General features: G+C 32.2%; 1 protein-coding gene across 7 annotated transcripts in view; it reads right to left on the bottom strand.

Annotated features, from left to right (window-relative positions):
- Window positions 1-383: 383 nt before the first annotated feature.
- LOC105256618 (nuclear factor 1 X-type) overlaps window positions 384-19,055 on the bottom strand; it is a 30,499-nt gene continuing 11,827 nt past the window's right edge. For 5 of the 7 annotated variants that reach the window (XM_020029176.2, XM_011266708.3, XM_025408949.1 and 2 more), the window contains 8 exons: window positions 17,395-17,448; window positions 17,085-17,183; window positions 16,219-16,359; window positions 14,894-15,037; window positions 4,622-4,809; window positions 4,105-4,461; window positions 3,721-3,955; window positions 384-3,637 (listed from right to left, as the gene is read on the bottom strand). In XM_020029176.2, the coding sequence (XP_019884735.1) occupies window positions 3,384-3,637; window positions 3,721-3,955; window positions 4,105-4,461; window positions 4,622-4,809; window positions 14,894-15,037; window positions 16,219-16,359; window positions 17,085-17,183; window positions 17,395-17,448 (1,472 nt within the window). In that variant the 3' untranslated portion in view covers window positions 384-3,383. The remainder of the gene's footprint in view (window positions 3,638-3,720; window positions 3,956-4,104; window positions 4,462-4,621; window positions 4,810-14,893; window positions 15,038-16,218; window positions 16,360-17,084; window positions 17,184-17,394; window positions 17,449-19,055) is intronic. The other 2 variants (XM_025408948.1, XM_025408950.1) reach the window with 2 other exon arrangements.

Raw genomic sequence — 19,055 nt, forward strand, 5'->3', positions numbered from 1 at the left:
TAATCCTTAACATGGCAAATATATGGGATATACACATGATATATATTTTCAAATTTTAAAGATATTTGAAAGATTTTTCTGTGTTAGAATAAGAAAAACTAAATAATTTAATATATCAAATTTAATGCAATAATTTTTCTTCTATTTTTTTTGTATCCTTATATACTTTAGAACAAATAAACATAATGAACGTTGTCCAAAATATTGAAAAGTTCCGAAAAATGTAAAATTTTTAAGAAGAAATCTAAAATAAAAATAAAACATCTGTGAGATTTCTATTATATTTCTCCAATTACGTATTGACTTTTTTCTTTATTACCAGTTAAGGATCAATATTCATTAATTTAATAAATGGGGAAGGAGCGAGCAAAATAAAACATTCGGCCGATTAGTGATCTTATTTTCATGATTCGTAACAAAATGTTTTGCTTCTTCTGGTACAGTGCCCACGTGATACTTTTTCACTTGTTGGTTCTATTTTGACGTCTCTACTTTACGTGCATCCACATACTTGCATTGTATATACTTCTCTTCTCACGGAAATACACACAAACACAATAATGATAACATGGATAGACTATCTAGAACTAATAATTCTAAAGTAGACATCCTATAATTTAAACCCCGCATAATTATTAACTTATTTTAAATAGATTGGGATTATTGTTATTTTTAGTAAGCGAGGTTGAGTACTTAATCAAATAATAGTATTTTTTAATTATAAATAGTGGAGCCATAAGCAGATAGGTAATATACGTATCTGTTTCAACTACATTCACAAGCGTTAAGCTTATACATTTGTCTCAACGATAGTATCTACATTTTAAAAGAAAATGAAATTAAATTAGTCCATAAAAGAAGTTTCGAGAATCCATTTTTTCTCTCCTCACCGCCGATAAATCTTTATCGAATTTCAAGTGTTAAAAAAACAAGAAAACAATTTGAAAAAGAGAACGTTAGATTGTGCGATCGTTTGTCGTGTGTAACAAATGGTATTAATAAAACAATATTATAATATAACAAAATTAATCATCTTGTTATCTAGATAATGTACATAAGAACATAATAACATATCACTCGTTTATGTTGAATGCTCTTATTAACTATGTTTTTTCGATTACGGATGATAACGGACACAAATCCAAATTTCTTCTCTGCATATCGTTTACTTATTTGTCTTATTGTGTATAGAAAAGAGAAAAGTAGGTTTGATTAATTATTAAATATGAAGCGAATATGATCGTTTAACAAATATATTAAGAGTATTTTGTTCTTGTGATATAAACAACGAAAAATTTGAACTGTTAATTTAACTGAGTATATTTTACAACATCAGTATAAGTCCGTAATAATGGCAATTTCTTATTTTATGCACTCTTTTTGATATACATTGGCAATGAAAAACTTTATACAAAGTTGGACTTTGTTCGCAATAAACAATATTCGATGTTTGTTTGCTTACGCGATTATTTCCTACATCGTTATTTTCAATATAATATTGATAACATATTTAAATAATTAAGCGCTTATATTATCCAATAAACACAATATTAAATATCCACATTGGTTCTAATTAGCAGCCTCTGATGTGACTAGTTTTCACTAGTTCTTTTCCCTAATTAATGCTAGCCTGAGCATTACGCGATGACGCTATGCTTATTATCGAGTATCTGTCATTTATAAATCAGTAAATTCTTATTCGATGGATTTTCGTTTACGGTTTGTCACCATCGACGTTTGTCTCGCATTAATCCGTGTTTATAGGCAATCCTTAATTTATTAATATCACTACAAAAAGAATAGCGCGCACATGTGCTGCTTCATTGGCACAGAAAACTTTATACACGGTTCAATTATATTCAACCATTATAAGAATCGTACATGTCGCCAATTCATTTCTAACGAATCACTCATATGTATCTTTATGATACACGAGCTAACAAATTTTATTTGTTCAAGCTAAACCCGTAATATTTACTCATCGATGCACTACGTGAAATATGTAACACAACTTTCTACATAAATACGTATAAACTTGTATATTCTAAATACGTGACGTAAAGTCTGGAATAACATGTGGAAGAACAATTTTTCGGCAACTAGATGAAACTTGGTCTACACAAAATGTATAAAGGGCGATCAACAGGAACGCGACATGTTACTATATATTTCAATGTTAAAAGTGTTAAAATATTGCAAAGCAGATTGGATCAACGAGAAGGTTATTTGAAAAATTTTTGGAAAATGATGAGGAGAAAAAATTACGTACTCACAGAAGCTTTGTGTTATTCGCGTTATTTCTACTTTTAATAAAAGTTTTACTGTCTGCTTCCATGTCCCTCTTCATTATTATCGATTATAAAACACTATTTATACAAAATATTACAGTTTTGTACTTATTAAAAAAACATACTCGCATATATGTCACGAAAATTTTATTACGAAAATAAATCGAATCTCTTTATAATATAAACATTATGGAAGAATGCTATATCGCAAGAATATTATACCGTTTTAACTACGAGATTGCGGGAGAGTTTTAGAAAGTTTAAAAATAACATAAATGAAGAAATTCAGCTGTTTTCGTTTATGTCTCGAGATATAGAAAAATATGAAAAATAGAAAAATAGAAAGAGAGAGAGAGAGTGAGAGAGAGAGAGAGAGAGAGAGAGAGAGAGGTGGAAGGGGGGAGGAGAGAGGGAAACAGACAAAGAGAAAATAATTTAAATAATTATATGGAAATCATGAACCGTGTATCGACCAATATAGCGCATTCTGTATTGTTGACAAATGATCAAACAATATTGCATATTAGTTATATCGCGTCCAACTATTTGTATCAATTTCAACTGAAATTATGTCGTTTTATCTAAATACGTTATATTATAGCTTGAACAATATTTCATTGTACGACACTGTATGTAGACAATTTTCTGTTTTCGAGCAGAATAAGGCATGCATGGCGACGTCATCTTATGGCTATTCCAAGCGTCGCAAACTCTCTCACGGTTAACTATGCTTTAGAAGAACTTACTTATACTTGGTTAAGTTGTAATGAAACTTTATATTGTACGAATTCATTTCGAGATAAACGTGAATCAACGAATCTCCTTTTTCCTCAATTATGTTCCTTACGGAACGTATTCTTATTTTTGCTTTATAATGCTTTTTAATGTAAATTAAGATCGAACTCTTAAATATTCTATTCTCCGCAAGTTTAAATCACGTAATTGAATAGGAGACATAGATTCCTGACGATTGCGCTCGAATTCGGGCTCGGCTATAATTTCGGAATAATTATTACACGCGATACCAAATACTGATCTCGACAAACGTGGCGAGTATGCGAGTCTCTCGAGACTTTCCGTTTTCAGACTCCACTGTCACGGAGGAGATTTAGGTCCACCAGATTTATCTGCCATTACTTGTTGCTGCTGTTGCGAAGATGATTGTGTTTGCTGCTGTTGATGCTGCTGATGTTGTTGTTGTTGCTGTTGCTGCTGCTGCTGTTGATGCTGCTGCTGTTGGTGATGATGTGACGCAGGATCTGTGTTTACTCCGAGTTCGTTGCCTATTAAATTACCACTGCCATTTTTGTCTACTACGCCACTCGTATGCACAGGATGAAAATATCGTTCTGAAAAAGAGAAAATATCTGTTTTAAGCTAGCAAAAATATTGACAATTTTGCCAATGATAGAAACACGAGATTTAGCTTCACCTTCTTCCATGGCAGATGGTGGTTCGCTAGTAGTTCCAGCGATAATCGGCGCTATCATGTTGTAATCGTCTTCCAAATTGATAAATGGTGCAGTATTCCAACGCGGTGGAACATTCGAGACTGATCTCTGAGTGGCCACCGGTCTCGTAACCGAGACAGGAGACGAAAATAGAGAGAGATTAGTCGGCGATATTACCCCGGACATTGAACTGATGGTTGGATAGGTGAAGATTTGCTAGAAAAATAAGAGTACAATGCAGAAAGATTGCATATATTTCATAATGAAACTCAAAGAAGCACTAAAAAACAACTGACTCTGATATAAAAGAGATGAAAGAAATTCCTTCTCGAGGAAACAAGAATGCAATCGTACAATAATCTAACCTGTCCGGGTTGTGAATGAAAATGAGCAAACGTGTATTCCCTGCTAGTTGTGTGCGGTGTAACGAGAATTCTGGCGGGGCTCTTCCGGCCAGTGGATTCGACAGAATTCTGGCAAGCAGAACCGACGAGACCGACCGCCGCGGTCATCTGTTCTTGGTTGGGACCTAGTTCGGCTGGATCCGTAGGTGATGTGGACGATGTTGGAGGCGAACTAGCGGTCGTCGCTGCCAGCTCACCCGTCGATCTTATTATCGCCACCGGTCTGGCCATGGGAGCGGGAGGAGGCGGCGGTAACATCGAACTCGGATAATACTGTGGGAATTTTTGTATACCAGTGCGCGGTCCAGTTAGCTGCGTCTGAAAGTAATCGCGGTTAAGTTAGATATCGGCTTTCATCCGTAGAAATCGTAGAGATTTTGTGTATGTGTCGAAAGGTAATTTTCCCAATTGTTCGCGAAGAGGAAACAGTTCACGCGTTTATGTAATTTTAAATATTATTCACTAGTCGCTAAACTACCTGAGGTAATTGCTGAGTGTTCTCGGCTTCTTGGCAGACAAACGTCACAAAATCCGAGAGAGTATCATGTCCGTTCTCGGGGTACTTTACTACCCCTGTAGAGCCGGGATGTTCTGCCTGATAGTAAGCTAGTCCAGACATGCTTTGACCAGAGCCACCGGTTAATCCTTCGTGAGGTGAATGCAATCCTGAAACACAATTCCCATGATCATCTGATCTGATTAATGACCTCGATGTCACGACGAACCACCCCCTTAATTTAACGCTATTCTTTCCTTACCTTCGCGAACCGACACGATTATTTTTTACTTAACAAATTCTATTTTATCAAATTTTTGTCTATCGAAACTGGACGAAACGTTTGCGGTATCGCGAGAGCGATTTATATCCTATCTTGAAATTATATACAAAATGTTAGATTTTTTTCCAATGCGTGAAAAGATAATTTGCTTTGGAATTTTGAGCTATTGACGAGTTATAATCTTTAAAAGATGAAATTATTTCGTCCAATTTATTTCGCACTTTATTGTAAATTTTGTTTATTCAGATATATCGTGCTTACATTTTTTCGGTATTATTTCGATCATCATCAGTGATGAAAAATTAATATAATTGAACAATTACTAGTAATGTGTCTGTACACAAATGGTATTTTCAACTAGCTTAGTTGTACTTAATATACATAGATTAATCTTGTAGTGATAAGTCGCATTTGAACACACATGTGTATATGTACGTGTATCCAATCGAATCACGAAATTGAGATAAGCCGTATATAAGTTATGCACATCGAATTAGAGAGAGTTACAGCCAAATAATAATATTAAAGGTAAAATGCTAGAGTAGATCTCTCCCTCTAGTATTGTTTCATCTTTTGCAGCATTGTAGCTTAGCCCAGTTTCGTAATTGACACGCATAAATATACAGATAGATCGATAGGTATATAAATAGTTAGATAAGGACAGAAAAGTCGTTGTTACCATGAGCTTGTTAGGGGGTGGTTTTAGTGACGAACCGATAAAATTATTCTGATGCTTAGACCATGGTACAGATTATGTTCCAAAACTGTCGCAGTTTCTTTCAATTATAGATCCTTGAATAAATATAAAATTGTTTTTTTCTAGAGAAAATTTTGTAAAGAAAAAAATTTTATCGTCGATATAATTTTATATTTCAAACATTTCATTGAATTAGATAGAATTAATGTAAAATGAATTAGTATAAAATGTTTTGTTTTTTTTTATTGAGTTAATGGTTTAGTCTGGTAAGATTTTTCATTTAATTTGATTCAGAATTCTTCAATTTTCGTTAATCGACTTTGTAATCGTATATATCCCGTCAAATTTTCATTGTGTAGGATTCATCGACCTCAAATTCACCAAAAGAACTTATATGTGAAAGAGGGTACGATAATCCTGGAACACTGTACATATATATTTATATATGACGTACATACATACACATATACATATGCATTGGATGATGCATTCCAAGCGTGAGACCGGATGAATATGAAATATACGTTTATAGAATATATTCTTAGCAGAACACAAATCAAAAAATAGATTGCATATGCCGTTATGAAGAAACAATCTCTATTGTTTATCTCAAGAATTTCACATTCGATACACTGCGACATTTAAATGAATAAATAATAATTGTGAACGAAAAAAAAACTACTAGAAATTGTAAAGATCGAGTTGTTTAGATATTTCTTAATATACGCATTACAACAGTACACTACAAGCGTGCACGTATGCGTTTAATATGCATATCGAATAGAAGTTGAATATGATGTTTGAATTTTTTTGTATAGAGATGTATAGAGAGATAAACTTTTCGTACACACAATTAATTTTGTGCATAGAATAGATAATAACGTGTACGCATATAATACGTGATAAGAGATATATACATGTACGTATGTAGGTGTGTACATAGACACACAAAGTGCAACAACATAGTGCAAACATCAAACAAACAGCAAGATAACAACGACTAAACAACACATCAAAAACATCAAATTAACAACAACATCAACATCAATACAAAATATTGATTAGAGTATATATAGATGTATTAAACAACAACACCAACATCGCAACGATAATAGTGTAGAACAGGTAGATAATACCGTACAGAAAGGGCATAAATGTTCAATTAATATATATTCGAATATATGTGAATCAATGAAGTAGGTCAATTAATCCATCCAGCATACCAAGAGCATTGGCCGTGTGACAGTGAATAATATGGAAATAATATCGAGAGTGAGATGAAACTAAATTATATAGTGCACGCTTAGGATAGACGCAGCCTTGATCGTAGCTCGATCGATCGATTGTTACATTTATCTATCTTGGACTTGAACGTAATTAATAATAAATTAATCGTAAATGGTTTGTCGTTTGAATATTATTCTTCCAAGAGAGTCGAGAGAAATTTGTATATACACGGTCAATTATAAAATATAACTATATAGTCTTAATTCTTAAGAAAATACATGGGATCTTTTAGGCCCTAAAGATTATTTTAAATTAAGTCTTGTTTGTAAAAATGAAAAGGACATAAATAAGGGTATTAGTTTTAATGCAATAATATTTTTTTAACATTCATATTTGTGTGTCCTTAGATAGCCAATAAAAGTAATAATGTTAAAAAAAAAAGTATTCGAAAAAAATTTGCAAAAGATGAAACAGATTTGTAAGAGACTTTGCCAATCGCCAATTTTTTTATATTTAAAGATTAATAATATATAATTATAATCGTATTATATAATTTTAATCTTTCCTGAAATAAAGTCGATTATCGTAAGTTCAGATAAATTTTCTCATAAATTTTCTTTTGTGATCACCGAGCCGCGTCGAGACTGTATCGTCGAGTTTATTACGTGAATGGGTGTAAATAAAGGGCTTGTTAAACAAGGAATAAATTAATAGACAAAAACCAGACTGCCAGACAGACAGACAGACAGATAGATAGATAGATAGATAGATAGACAGACAGATAGATAGATAGATAGATAGATAGATAGATAGATAGATAGATAGACAGACAGACAGACAGACAGACAGACAGCAACAACTAGCTTGCTAGGTAGACCGTACTACGCATTTAGCAAGAAAAGCCGTCCGTCTGTTTATCCACCCGTTTCCAACCACTATATTTGCCTTTACTACATAATAATACAGACGATGCTTCCAAATGTTGGGAGAAAGTTATAGTTAGGGAATAAAGAGGAAATAATTATATTCTTGACTCTAAGAAGTAAATAGCAAGTTTACTAACTCGAATACGGCGGCCGTTAACAGGCAGATAGGTCAGACGGACAGGCAAAGAATTTTGTAAAGAGATATATATTATGCAGATATATATATGATGATACATACACAGATGGGAGAGAAAGACAGAAAATGAGATAAAAATAGAGTGAAAAATCTTTGTTGGTACTCAAATAAATTTTTTTTTTAAATACGCAATATTTGTTCAATATTATAAAATAAATGTTATAATATATTTATATTTTTTGTTTTATAATTTATTTGTATTAATTTGTATTATATGGATAGATATTAAATTTTTACCATTTGAATTAAAAAGAAGATTTAATAGACTATGATCGAGCTAGTCTTAATCATATTACTAAATTGTTCCAAGTCTTCAACGAATAAAAGAATCGTCGCTTGTGTCGCTTGTGATGACGACTTGTACAAGCAAGATTGATCTCACAACCGCAAAATCATTAAATCGGAAAAAATGTAGATTAGGGACATATTGTCGGTTTGGATGTATATTTATTATATCATCAACTGATATTTTAGCGCTTTAATATTTTTTTCATTTGATATATATATTTTTCTGTTTTTTAATACATACATTTCGTATGTATATGCGATATAAATAAACTGAATGGAATTAACACGACGAAGTTACTGATATTTCTGACATAATATTGCAAATGAAAAATATCACCTTTTTTTTCGTGACCGATGACACTGGTCGAAAGAAAGTATAGATAACAGAATAGTTACAATTTTCGGCTCAGCGGTCAATGAAAATATCGCACCAACGATATCGTGCACATAGCTGCAGGCGGATATAGATATGTATATGTATAGGTAAGGAACACAATATATGATGCAACACCGATCTAACACATATAGATATATATATATATATATTGTCATTAGTGCTAACATAACATTCTTGCGACCATGAGCGCAAGCGTTTTACCATATCGCAATCAGGCGTCAGGCGGATTTCTCGCTCTAAGTAGGACTTGCCTGATAAACAGAGGGTTTTCAATTAATTCACGTAATTTCATTCGATTCCAACCATTGGATTCATGTTTAATAACATTATATTCGTCTTTCTTTTATACTTAAATGCTAAAAATATCCATACAGTGAATGTCAAGTACTTATTTCGTACACTACGATGATTCTTCTTCATGCTTCTTTTTCCTATTTTATTTTTTCGTTATATCAGACACACGTTTCTCATTGTATATCCTATTCCTATATGCGATATATTTCGGATATATTTAGATCCAAACAATGTCTCACGATGATATTCTACATGAGGAAATTAAATTGATATTATCATAAATAAGAAAATGATTGAAATTATATTTTTAGTTGCATTAGATGATATTTTGACATTAGTCTGCGATTAATAATGATACAACAGAATGAGAAAGTTACATATATGTATATGTAAACATATAAGCACGCTTATAAAAAATATTGATTCGATTTATACACATATCTCTCTCAAATATACTAATATTCACTATTATATTATATATTCATTATTAAATAATATATTTGCTAGCTATTTGTATACTTTGTTGTACATCTTTTTCCCATTATTTTTAACAAATTTGTTTTAAACGAAACAAATATATTCTAAACGTATTTCGCATAGTATTTATTGTTTCATTAATATTTTAGAGTAAGTTATATAATTATGTGTGCGAAAAAAAAGATAAGAATGTAAGCAAAGTGACGAGAGAAAATTAATACAAATAGAATAAGAGAAAAAAACCATTGTACTAAAGAATAGAACGTTGGCTAATGCATCGAACGCATAGAATGTAATTGTGTTTAAGTGCAATTAATAAGTTCCATAAAAAAATCTCTAAAGGCAATAGAGAGAAATAAATATTACATTTTTGTAATAAATGTAAAGAGTAGCATTGTTACGATTTCAAGTCGTTGCAAGCGTGAAAGGAGTAATTTCAAAACGCCATTTCTGCATTGAATTTCGTGTAGTATTCCAATCGAGTGCATTAATAATCGGACAATTACGCAAGAAAGTAAGTTCGACTATAAAAAATCCACTATCGGTTAATACGTTCAAATTACATATAAATGGGAATGAAATAGAAAAATATGTAATTGAGTAAATAATAAAAGAAAAGAAGAAAGAAGAATAAAGAATAAAGAAAATAAATGAAAGATAATAAATTGTTGTGCTTTTTAAAATAGTGCTAAACACTGTGTGATCAAAAATGTATAAAAATTACAAATTAAAGTAACAATACGACGATATAAAATAATTGCAAAATTAAAGAGAAAGAGAGAGGGAGAGAAGAAACAAATAGCCGCAAAAATAAAAAAAATATAATAAAGTGTATATGAAAATATAGTAAGGATACGTAAATTTCATAGGATTTTATAGCAAGCCTTCTTGTTTAAGTAATAAAGAAACAGAGAGATTGATAATCCGAGATACTCGAAGGTAAATAAATATATGTGCTGACCCCGATATAGAGAGATGGAAGAAAAATTTTGTTTATATTACAATAGGTAAGGACGTACGCACAAAAATAATAGGGCGTATTGAAAAGTCTGCGTCAATACACATTTCAGAGTTTTACACCCTCCCGAAGAGATTCATCATGATACAACCTTACTACGAAACTTTTTGTGTCCTAATAACATCTACAGAAAAAATATCACAGATCATACACGAGTCTCGTAAGGCATAGATCTATGCACGAACCCATGCGCATACAAAGTCACGACTTTTTATCGAGAGCCACGATATCCAGGAAATATTCGCAGGTAAAATTGTACCAAATTGTACTCTTCTTCATATTGGAGCGATCGGCAGGTAATAGTTTTCATGTATTTTTTCTGTAAGTAAATTTCGCGTCCCACGGAAATATTCAGGAATATACTTTGAATACCCAGAGCAGTATCTACTGTCTAATATAGACCTACCAATCCACAACATGGATTTTCGATTTTTTCACGAATATTTCAAAATTCTATTTTTGACAATAATTACGTATTTTTTTATTAAAATTATATTTTATATGAGTTTGTTGCTTCCTCGTATACGCAAATATCTTGATATATGTATCTCTACATATACATATATATATATATTTGCGTTATTAAAAATAAATAAGTATTTGAAATTATGGAAACGATTAATATATAATAAAATGTGTCGTACGTAAGATATTTTAATATTTTATGTGGCATTGATTTTTTTTCTTATATAAAATTTTATATTTATTAGCAAGAGTATTAAAAAAGTGTCGTGCTACTTGAGATATAAGCATAGAAATCTGAGAATATAGAGATCAGAGATTTATACAATCATTTTGCGACGCAATTAATAAATAACTGTCCTGTATTTGTGTATACGCGTATAATAATAAACAGTCGCGTGCGTACAAATATGTATGTGTGTGTGTTTATACATACATATACATATAGAAAGAGAGAGAGATAGGTAGATAGATAGACAGATAGATAGATAGATAGATAGATAGAAATAGAGGAAAAGACAACAGTCAATAACCAGTCACAAAGTACCTTTTAGTCGAGTTAGCGAGCTTCTCTCTACGCTCAGGGTCAGACTGAAACAGACATCATGACGCGTCATTTTTAACGCGATTCATTAACACAGTCGTTGATTGGTAGGTAAGTTGGATAGCTTGATAGATTAACAGATCGAAAGATATCGATAGAGAATTGGTTACCCGATAAATTTGCCTCGTGATATGATATGAGTAAAAGATGAACGCGAAAATTACTTGCGACAAGATGCATACAAGAATCTGATTATTACGTGGCACTATCGTCGCTCATTAATTACGACAAACGCTCTCTCGCGTCGTCTTTTATTTTGTGTATTTTCTATGTAATATGTATAAAGCATACGATTTTGATAATATACAGAAAATTATGTTTAATTAAATTATGTTTAATTATGTTTAATTAAAAAATTAATTAAATTTAATTGTGCGGAGAAAAAAAAATGTGCCAAAACTGTCCGTTTACATATTTTAATGATTGTTTCCTCAAAAAACTTTGAGATATATTTTGGCAAAAATATTACGGTTATAATATTCATGTAAATGTGTTATATTCGGTGACTTCTTATTTACAACATTAATTATCTCGACCAAAAAGGATAAAAATTTCTAAGCTGAGATTATTTAAAGAATTGATACAGCAACAAGAATTTCTTAATATTACATGTGTCTTTGAGTATTTAATTAGTCAAAACTCTTTATATTTCTGTCACTTATATCTCAAAAAGCATTTACATTTATTAATTTAAAAATAATGAAAAAGCAGCAACTTTTTCGTTCAATCTTTAATAGATAAATAGTCATTTGTAAAGTAAACATATGTGTCGGGCATTTTGGCATATTTACAAGTGATATGCTATAAAAGAACGCATCGCTATGATGGTTTAATCTTCCTGAATATACATATTTGTGAAATATATATCATATTTTCATTTAGACATTCTTCTGGATACTAATTGTCCAAATGACGATTTTTTAATAAAGTCGTGCGCTTTGCTGCGTGAGCTCAATTAGCATGATTATTTCTCAGAAGAACGAAATAATATCGTAGAATCGTTTCGAAGAAAAGTATCGATTAACTTGTGTTTTGCATGCAATCCTTTCTATAAACATTCATATAAGCGTCTAATTAACGACGCGTCATATTTAATTAGATGGCAAAGATAAATGTATCAAATATTATTTTATATATATATATATATATATATATATACATATATAATGTTTGATACATTTATCAAATAAATTTTAACAAAGATTACTGCTTTAAAAAATAACACGGGTCTCGCATAAAAGATTTCAACGTAAAAAGAATCGAATGCTATGTTTCAGATTTCTTATTTCACATTAATTTGCTTATTCGATGGGTCAGCAAATTTATGTATTTTGGACTCATCGTACATTAAACACACACACATCGAAAATATGAAAACTTGAACTAAATTTTTATTAAAACTTGAATCAAAATTTCAAAGAGTAAATATATAAAAATATATATTGCGTATTAATTGAATTATTTAAAGTACACTAAAATGGCACAGGATTTTCAATAATTAAATATAATATCGTTATCTATCTAAGTAAATCACTGTAGAAGAGAGAAAGAAGATTAGATAGATTATGATTTTTTAAATTTATACCGCATATTTTCGGGTAAATAATTTTTTTAAAAAGCAGACTTATTAAAAAAGAGATTAATTAATAAAAATTCCTTCTGTTATGTTATTAACTTAAATTTATATATATATTTTGTTACGCTTTCTCATCATTCTAATTTTCATTTCATATATCAATATTAATATATTAATGTTAAACACAAATGTTAAAAAATTAAGTTAACTTAAGAAATTATACTCATTGAATAAATTACAAGTTAATATGACATTGAGAGAAAATATTTATTGAAATATAAACTCGTCACAATAAAAAGTATAAAAGTTGAAAATGAATATTTATTAAGTACTATATATAAAGTTAATATAAATTTGAATAATCTATATAATTTAAAGTATTTTCTTGTAAAAATATTTTTTGATATGCACACATATTTATATTATGTTTTATGGAAAAGAATATAAATTCGAACCAATAATCATTGCGAACATTCAAATTCTGGATTTTTGAAAGATTTAAAACTTTTATTTAACTATTTTTAAATAAGAATAATTTTTGATATAAAAATGATAAATATATTAAGGAAAAAAATATATTTATTAACACAAATAATCATTCATCGCTTCTCGATATAATCGAGATATGCAATGATTAAATATCGATAAAATATTAATTTGATCCTCACTTAATGTGAAGCGCATTGATCGCTTTAAAAGCATCGGCTTGATATATTTCGATATTAGATATATGTTAATAAAATAATTGGGATTAATTATCAAACACATGCGTCCCAAAACCGTGCACGCACGTGGGAGACAGAGAAAGAGAGAAAGAGAAAGAGAGACAAATGGGGTAGGAGAGAAAGAAAGAAAAAAATTATTGGAAGAATGGAATCAAGAGAGTCGTGTCGTGTTCTATACAGCGTACCTCGATAAAAAAGATTGGTCGCGATTCGAAGATCGTTGATATCTCGCTCTTCGATGACTCATTTAAAAAATTATAGTGAAAATTGTAGATGTAAATATCTGTCTAATATTGAACGAAATCTATATCTCTGTAAAAGTATTTATTAATGCGATACACACGTTATTCGTGACATATTTAATTTTCGATTTTATATGTGTAAGGAATATTTTTTTTTATTCTCAATACACACGATCTTCATTTAAATCATTCAAAAATTTTGAGGTTTTAACACTTCTCACGAGTTGTAGCTACTTAAAAATTTTATATAGAATTCTTAATATTGATCGTAATTTTAAAAGTGTCTACACTTTATTATCCTATAAATTATAATATAAAACGGAAAAATATACGCGCCCAATTCTTGCAACTTACGTTTACACGAATCTTTCTACCTGCTGTAAGAGTTGTTAAAGATTGTCCGATCAAACCTTGTTAATCTATTTGTGTAACGAGTCTGCTTTACAAACTAAAACGAATTCGCAAGAACTGTTTGCGTGTATTTTCTTGTTTCTGACGATTCAAGATATAGCTGATGTGCATATTAATATATATATGTATCATCGATCTTAAAAATTTATACTAGAAAATCGTTTATACAATAAAAAGAATTCTTTTCGAAACTTTAACAGCGTCAGAGTCTATTATATAAAAAAATCTATTTTTGCGAAAAAAGAAAGTCTATTACTTGTTGTTAATTTTATCGCAGCATTTGTAATAAGTATTATTCGGTTTTCGTAGTATTAAAATATATAATATGATGTCTCGTCCATCCTTCTCATGCAAATTATCGGATAGGAGTCAGATTTTCGAGTAATTTGCAGCTTCAGTGAAGTAATTGGAAAAATCCAGTGAATACATACCCGTTTGCGAATGCGGAGATTCTATCCCACGATGTCCATCCTCCGGCCTAAGAACCGATGAAAATGTCGGCGCGCTCGAAACCGAGACTGTCGGCGGCTTTTCAGTCTTATCGTTTCTTATTAATTGATGAACCGGTGGTGGGCCTGCGCATAAAATGACGGATGGATATGGGTTGACTTTCAATTGATAAAACAAATGTAAAATCCGCTCGCGACAGCGTGAAATAAAGTCTAAAGTATTCGTTCAATTCATTGACAGCAATAAAAGTGGAATATACATCGTATAATATAAAACACACATAATATGATACACACGAGTCTTTTACTACATATGTAATTTGGATTTGACATTTGTCTTATTACTTGTGACATTATTATTGAGTTGTAAACAATATGTATGGTTGATTGCGTGCTCCACTCCATCTCGTCAACATAAAAGGGAAATGTATGTATTCGATAAAAGAAAACGGGATTATAGTTGGCAGCAATCCAGATATACTTATTGCTGAAATTTTTCCGTGCATATATCACACTCGAGAAAGTGGTCATTTTATTTTGATTGTAAATTTCGTCCGTTTACCGATTGGCAATATTGTCTGTATATTTCGCCGCATAAAATTAACATTGTTCGTTGCAACAAGATTCGATCGTCGAGTCTCTATTGTTCTTTCTAGTATTGTCCCATCTCTTTAATTATTTCTTGCTTTCTCGTCTTTTTACGTGTTTCATTTTTGCAAGGACAATATTGGAAAAAGTGACTATGACTCTTGCAAGATTAATGAGTGCGCAAGAAAAGCTGCTTGGGAAGAATGTACAACTTATTGTGTAAGATAAAAGATGTATCTTACAAGTAAATGCACACGCGCGCGTAACTTTTTCTCAAGTCGCAAGATTTACATCCAATCCGTAATTTACGAATTTAAAAAAATTCGAAAAAATTCGAGAGACGCAGAGTAAGAAATTTATTCCATCGAAATAATTGAAAGATACGAAAATTATGAACCGCGAAACGCGACGCGCGTAGCATAATTTCCAGATACTCGTGGACGATGGAGAGAAAGTTGCGGAAAGAGATTAAAGCGATAAAGCGGATTTTCCGGGGACGGAAATTTTCAATGACAGGGTCGACTCGACAGAAGAGGAGGAACATGTCCGATGCATGTAGATGGAATAAATAATTTCCGCGTTGGAAATTGGCGAGTCCTTTCCGCCTCTGCGACGTGAACTAGTTTAGCGAGCGTCGTGGACGGCGATGCCGCGGCTACCGCATTCGACCCCGACTCTGTCTACTAAAAATAAGGGCAAAGGCAGATTTTGAAACTCACTGAAGCTAGCCGCCGGCTGAACGTGATCCGCGGTCGTCGCTGCGGATGGAGGGGTGTAGCTGCTGCAGTAGTACGGCGGGTGCTCTATTTTGATCGCGTTTATTTGAGGCTGCATGTCGCTGAGGTCATGCAGTATGGACGCTGAAACCAGACACACATTAGCACGGTTCCTAGCGCGTTCGTACGTACGTGTCATTCGCTTTCGTTTGCACTCCCCGCAACGCAATCGCGAAAAACGGCGCTTCCGCGCGCGTTCGAACGAACGGGAGGGGAGAAAAATTTCTCTCGCCACCAAGACACCCGACACAGATGACACGATCGATGGTTCGATCGACGGATTTAATCTAACGCGGTCGCGCGCATCTAGAGTAGCAGCTATTAAATGCAAAAGAGTCGATTGAATTAAATTGGTGACCCTCGTTTCGATTTCCGAGACCCAGTGGCGTATCGCCACTCTGTCTGTTATTATTGCCAATGTTGAATCCACACCGAGGAGAATTCGCATACGACCTATTCCAAAAGGCTAACGGCCCGTTTTGAAAGTTTTTTTCTCGCAACTTACCTTGAAACGCACGGTTATATAACACGTATATGTATATTTCTTACAGATATGATAACGCAATTGAAGAAGAGAGATATATGTATATGTCAACGTTCGTAGCTATCAGGATGCTTTCAAAAGGTCTTTCACATCGAGCTGTTGGTCACCTTTCGAAAGCATCCACCAATCGCAAATGTACATGGACGATCTCGATAGAATTCAAAGAATACATCGAATTTATTAGACAAATGTACTAATAATTTAGTTGCATGCAATCAATGAAAGAGAACTCGTATTCGAATCTGTGAGAAATATAACGTCGTACCTTTTGAAAGCATCCAGAGCTCTTTGGAGCTGAAGACACCTGTCGCAAGGATCGTGTCATTGCAGACAACACCGTTATATAGTTCATGGTATCCTGTACCTGGGAACAGAACCCAGCGAATCATGTTTAATATCCGCTTAGATCCACGACTCGATACACGTACGAGTTTGGATGTCTATGAAAGTTTTATCTCAAAAATCGCAACATCAAGATAACATACGTGAACGCGCCAGTTTGAAGTTAACGGAACGAATATAATGCACGGAATAAATATATTGCATAAATGTAAACCGGAAAATCACGCGAGTACCTTTTCTACGCCTGTCTTCCTCCTTGCTAGCGTTGCAGATACCATTTAGAACCTCTGTAATAGAAAAAAAAATTTGTTTCATTAATAACGAAGCAAAAGAAGAGGCTATAGGAACCATAGACGCAGGTAATGGTGCGTGATAGTAATAATATATTATGATGGAAACTTTGAATAGGGTCATCGACAGTACATTTTAAATATATTTTTATGTATTTTTACGGTTCTTATTGTAAGATAATAACTTTACTTTATATACTTTAAGCTTCTATCATAATATATTATTACTATCACGCACCATTGCTTGCGCCTTTGGTTCCTAGCCTTCTTTTGCTTCTTATTTGATTTGTATCGTTTGAACCATTTTTACATTTTTATATTTTTACCTTTTTAATTAATAAGTTATTTAAAATAGTGACTGTATGTGTAATAGTACAAACACGCTTTATTTGTCTCTCTCTTTGTCTCTTTCTTTCTCTTACCATTCTTTGTTTGTTAAAATTTAAATATTTCGACTATTACGAGACTTATAATATCAAAATATTTAAATTGAGAAAATTACATAAAGCTGTTCTTTCCACGAAAAGCGTGTAATGTTTTCACTGTTGCACGGTGTTTTATACCACCGCGTTTTAAATCTCATTACGCAACGTATCACCGAAATACTCGAGGGTCCGGAATGTACGGCGATTTCGCGAGGATTGAGAGGGGTAAAAAAAGGTTGCTTTTTACATCAATAAGAACTCTAGTTTTGAAGTGAGTGCTATAAAACGTCGAAAAATTAAATATCTGCTTTCGTGTCGTCGCATCATTCGGCAAGATTTTTTTTTTTTAACGAGAGAGAACAATCATTCAAAATGTCATTCAAAAAAGATTATAAAATTTAATCTCCTTCTCTTCTTCTCTTTCTCTTAAATATTCGAAAATTTAAGATTCGAATTATATTAAAATAAAATAATGTCAAAGACAAAGCTTTGTTAAATTCGTGTAATCCAATAAGATGTGTCTGTCGCGAGGAAAAAAGTCTCTTAAAGAGTCTGAATCTCTCTCTTCTTCTCTCTCAATTTTTATCGCTTGATTTCTTAAATAAATAGACTCTAATCTTTATGAGAGATTCCCAGTGATCTACTTTGCTTCGCAATTTCGATGCACAATGAGCGTATCGCTTCGATATTCGAAAATCAATCGGAATGACATGCAACGATTTCGCACAGGTACAAAAATATTCAGGTATTTTCAGTGGCATGAAAGAAAATCAACGTATAAGCGAAGCTCTGTGAGCTCGCTAAAGATGTCCGTTGCCTATTTATTTATAGAGCGAGCATACACAGCGGCAAGCATGGTCACGCGCTTGCGTGCACATTTTCTCTACACTCTTCATTCGCGCTCGCGCAGCACGTAAGAGACACACGCACACAGCAACACGCGATAATATATATCAAAACATGCTCGGATATTTTATTGTGCCGATATAAATACTTTAAGCACTCTACAGGAAGCACTCTGCTCGTCGGAAGAAAAATTCTTTCCAAAAAAAGACGGAGAAGACTATACGTTTATCTCTACATATATTTAATTCAATAAAATGTTCGTCTGTACTCGCTCTATAAATAAATAATATTCAAATTAATTATGAGATTAATATTAAAAGAGAAACAAAAATT

Source organism: Camponotus floridanus, unplaced genomic scaffold (assembly GCF_003227725.1).
Source record: "Camponotus floridanus strain SB8 unplaced genomic scaffold, Cflo_v7.5 scaffold24, whole genome shotgun sequence".
In the NCBI taxonomy this organism is placed as follows: Eukaryota; Metazoa; Arthropoda; class Insecta; order Hymenoptera; family Formicidae; genus Camponotus; species Camponotus floridanus.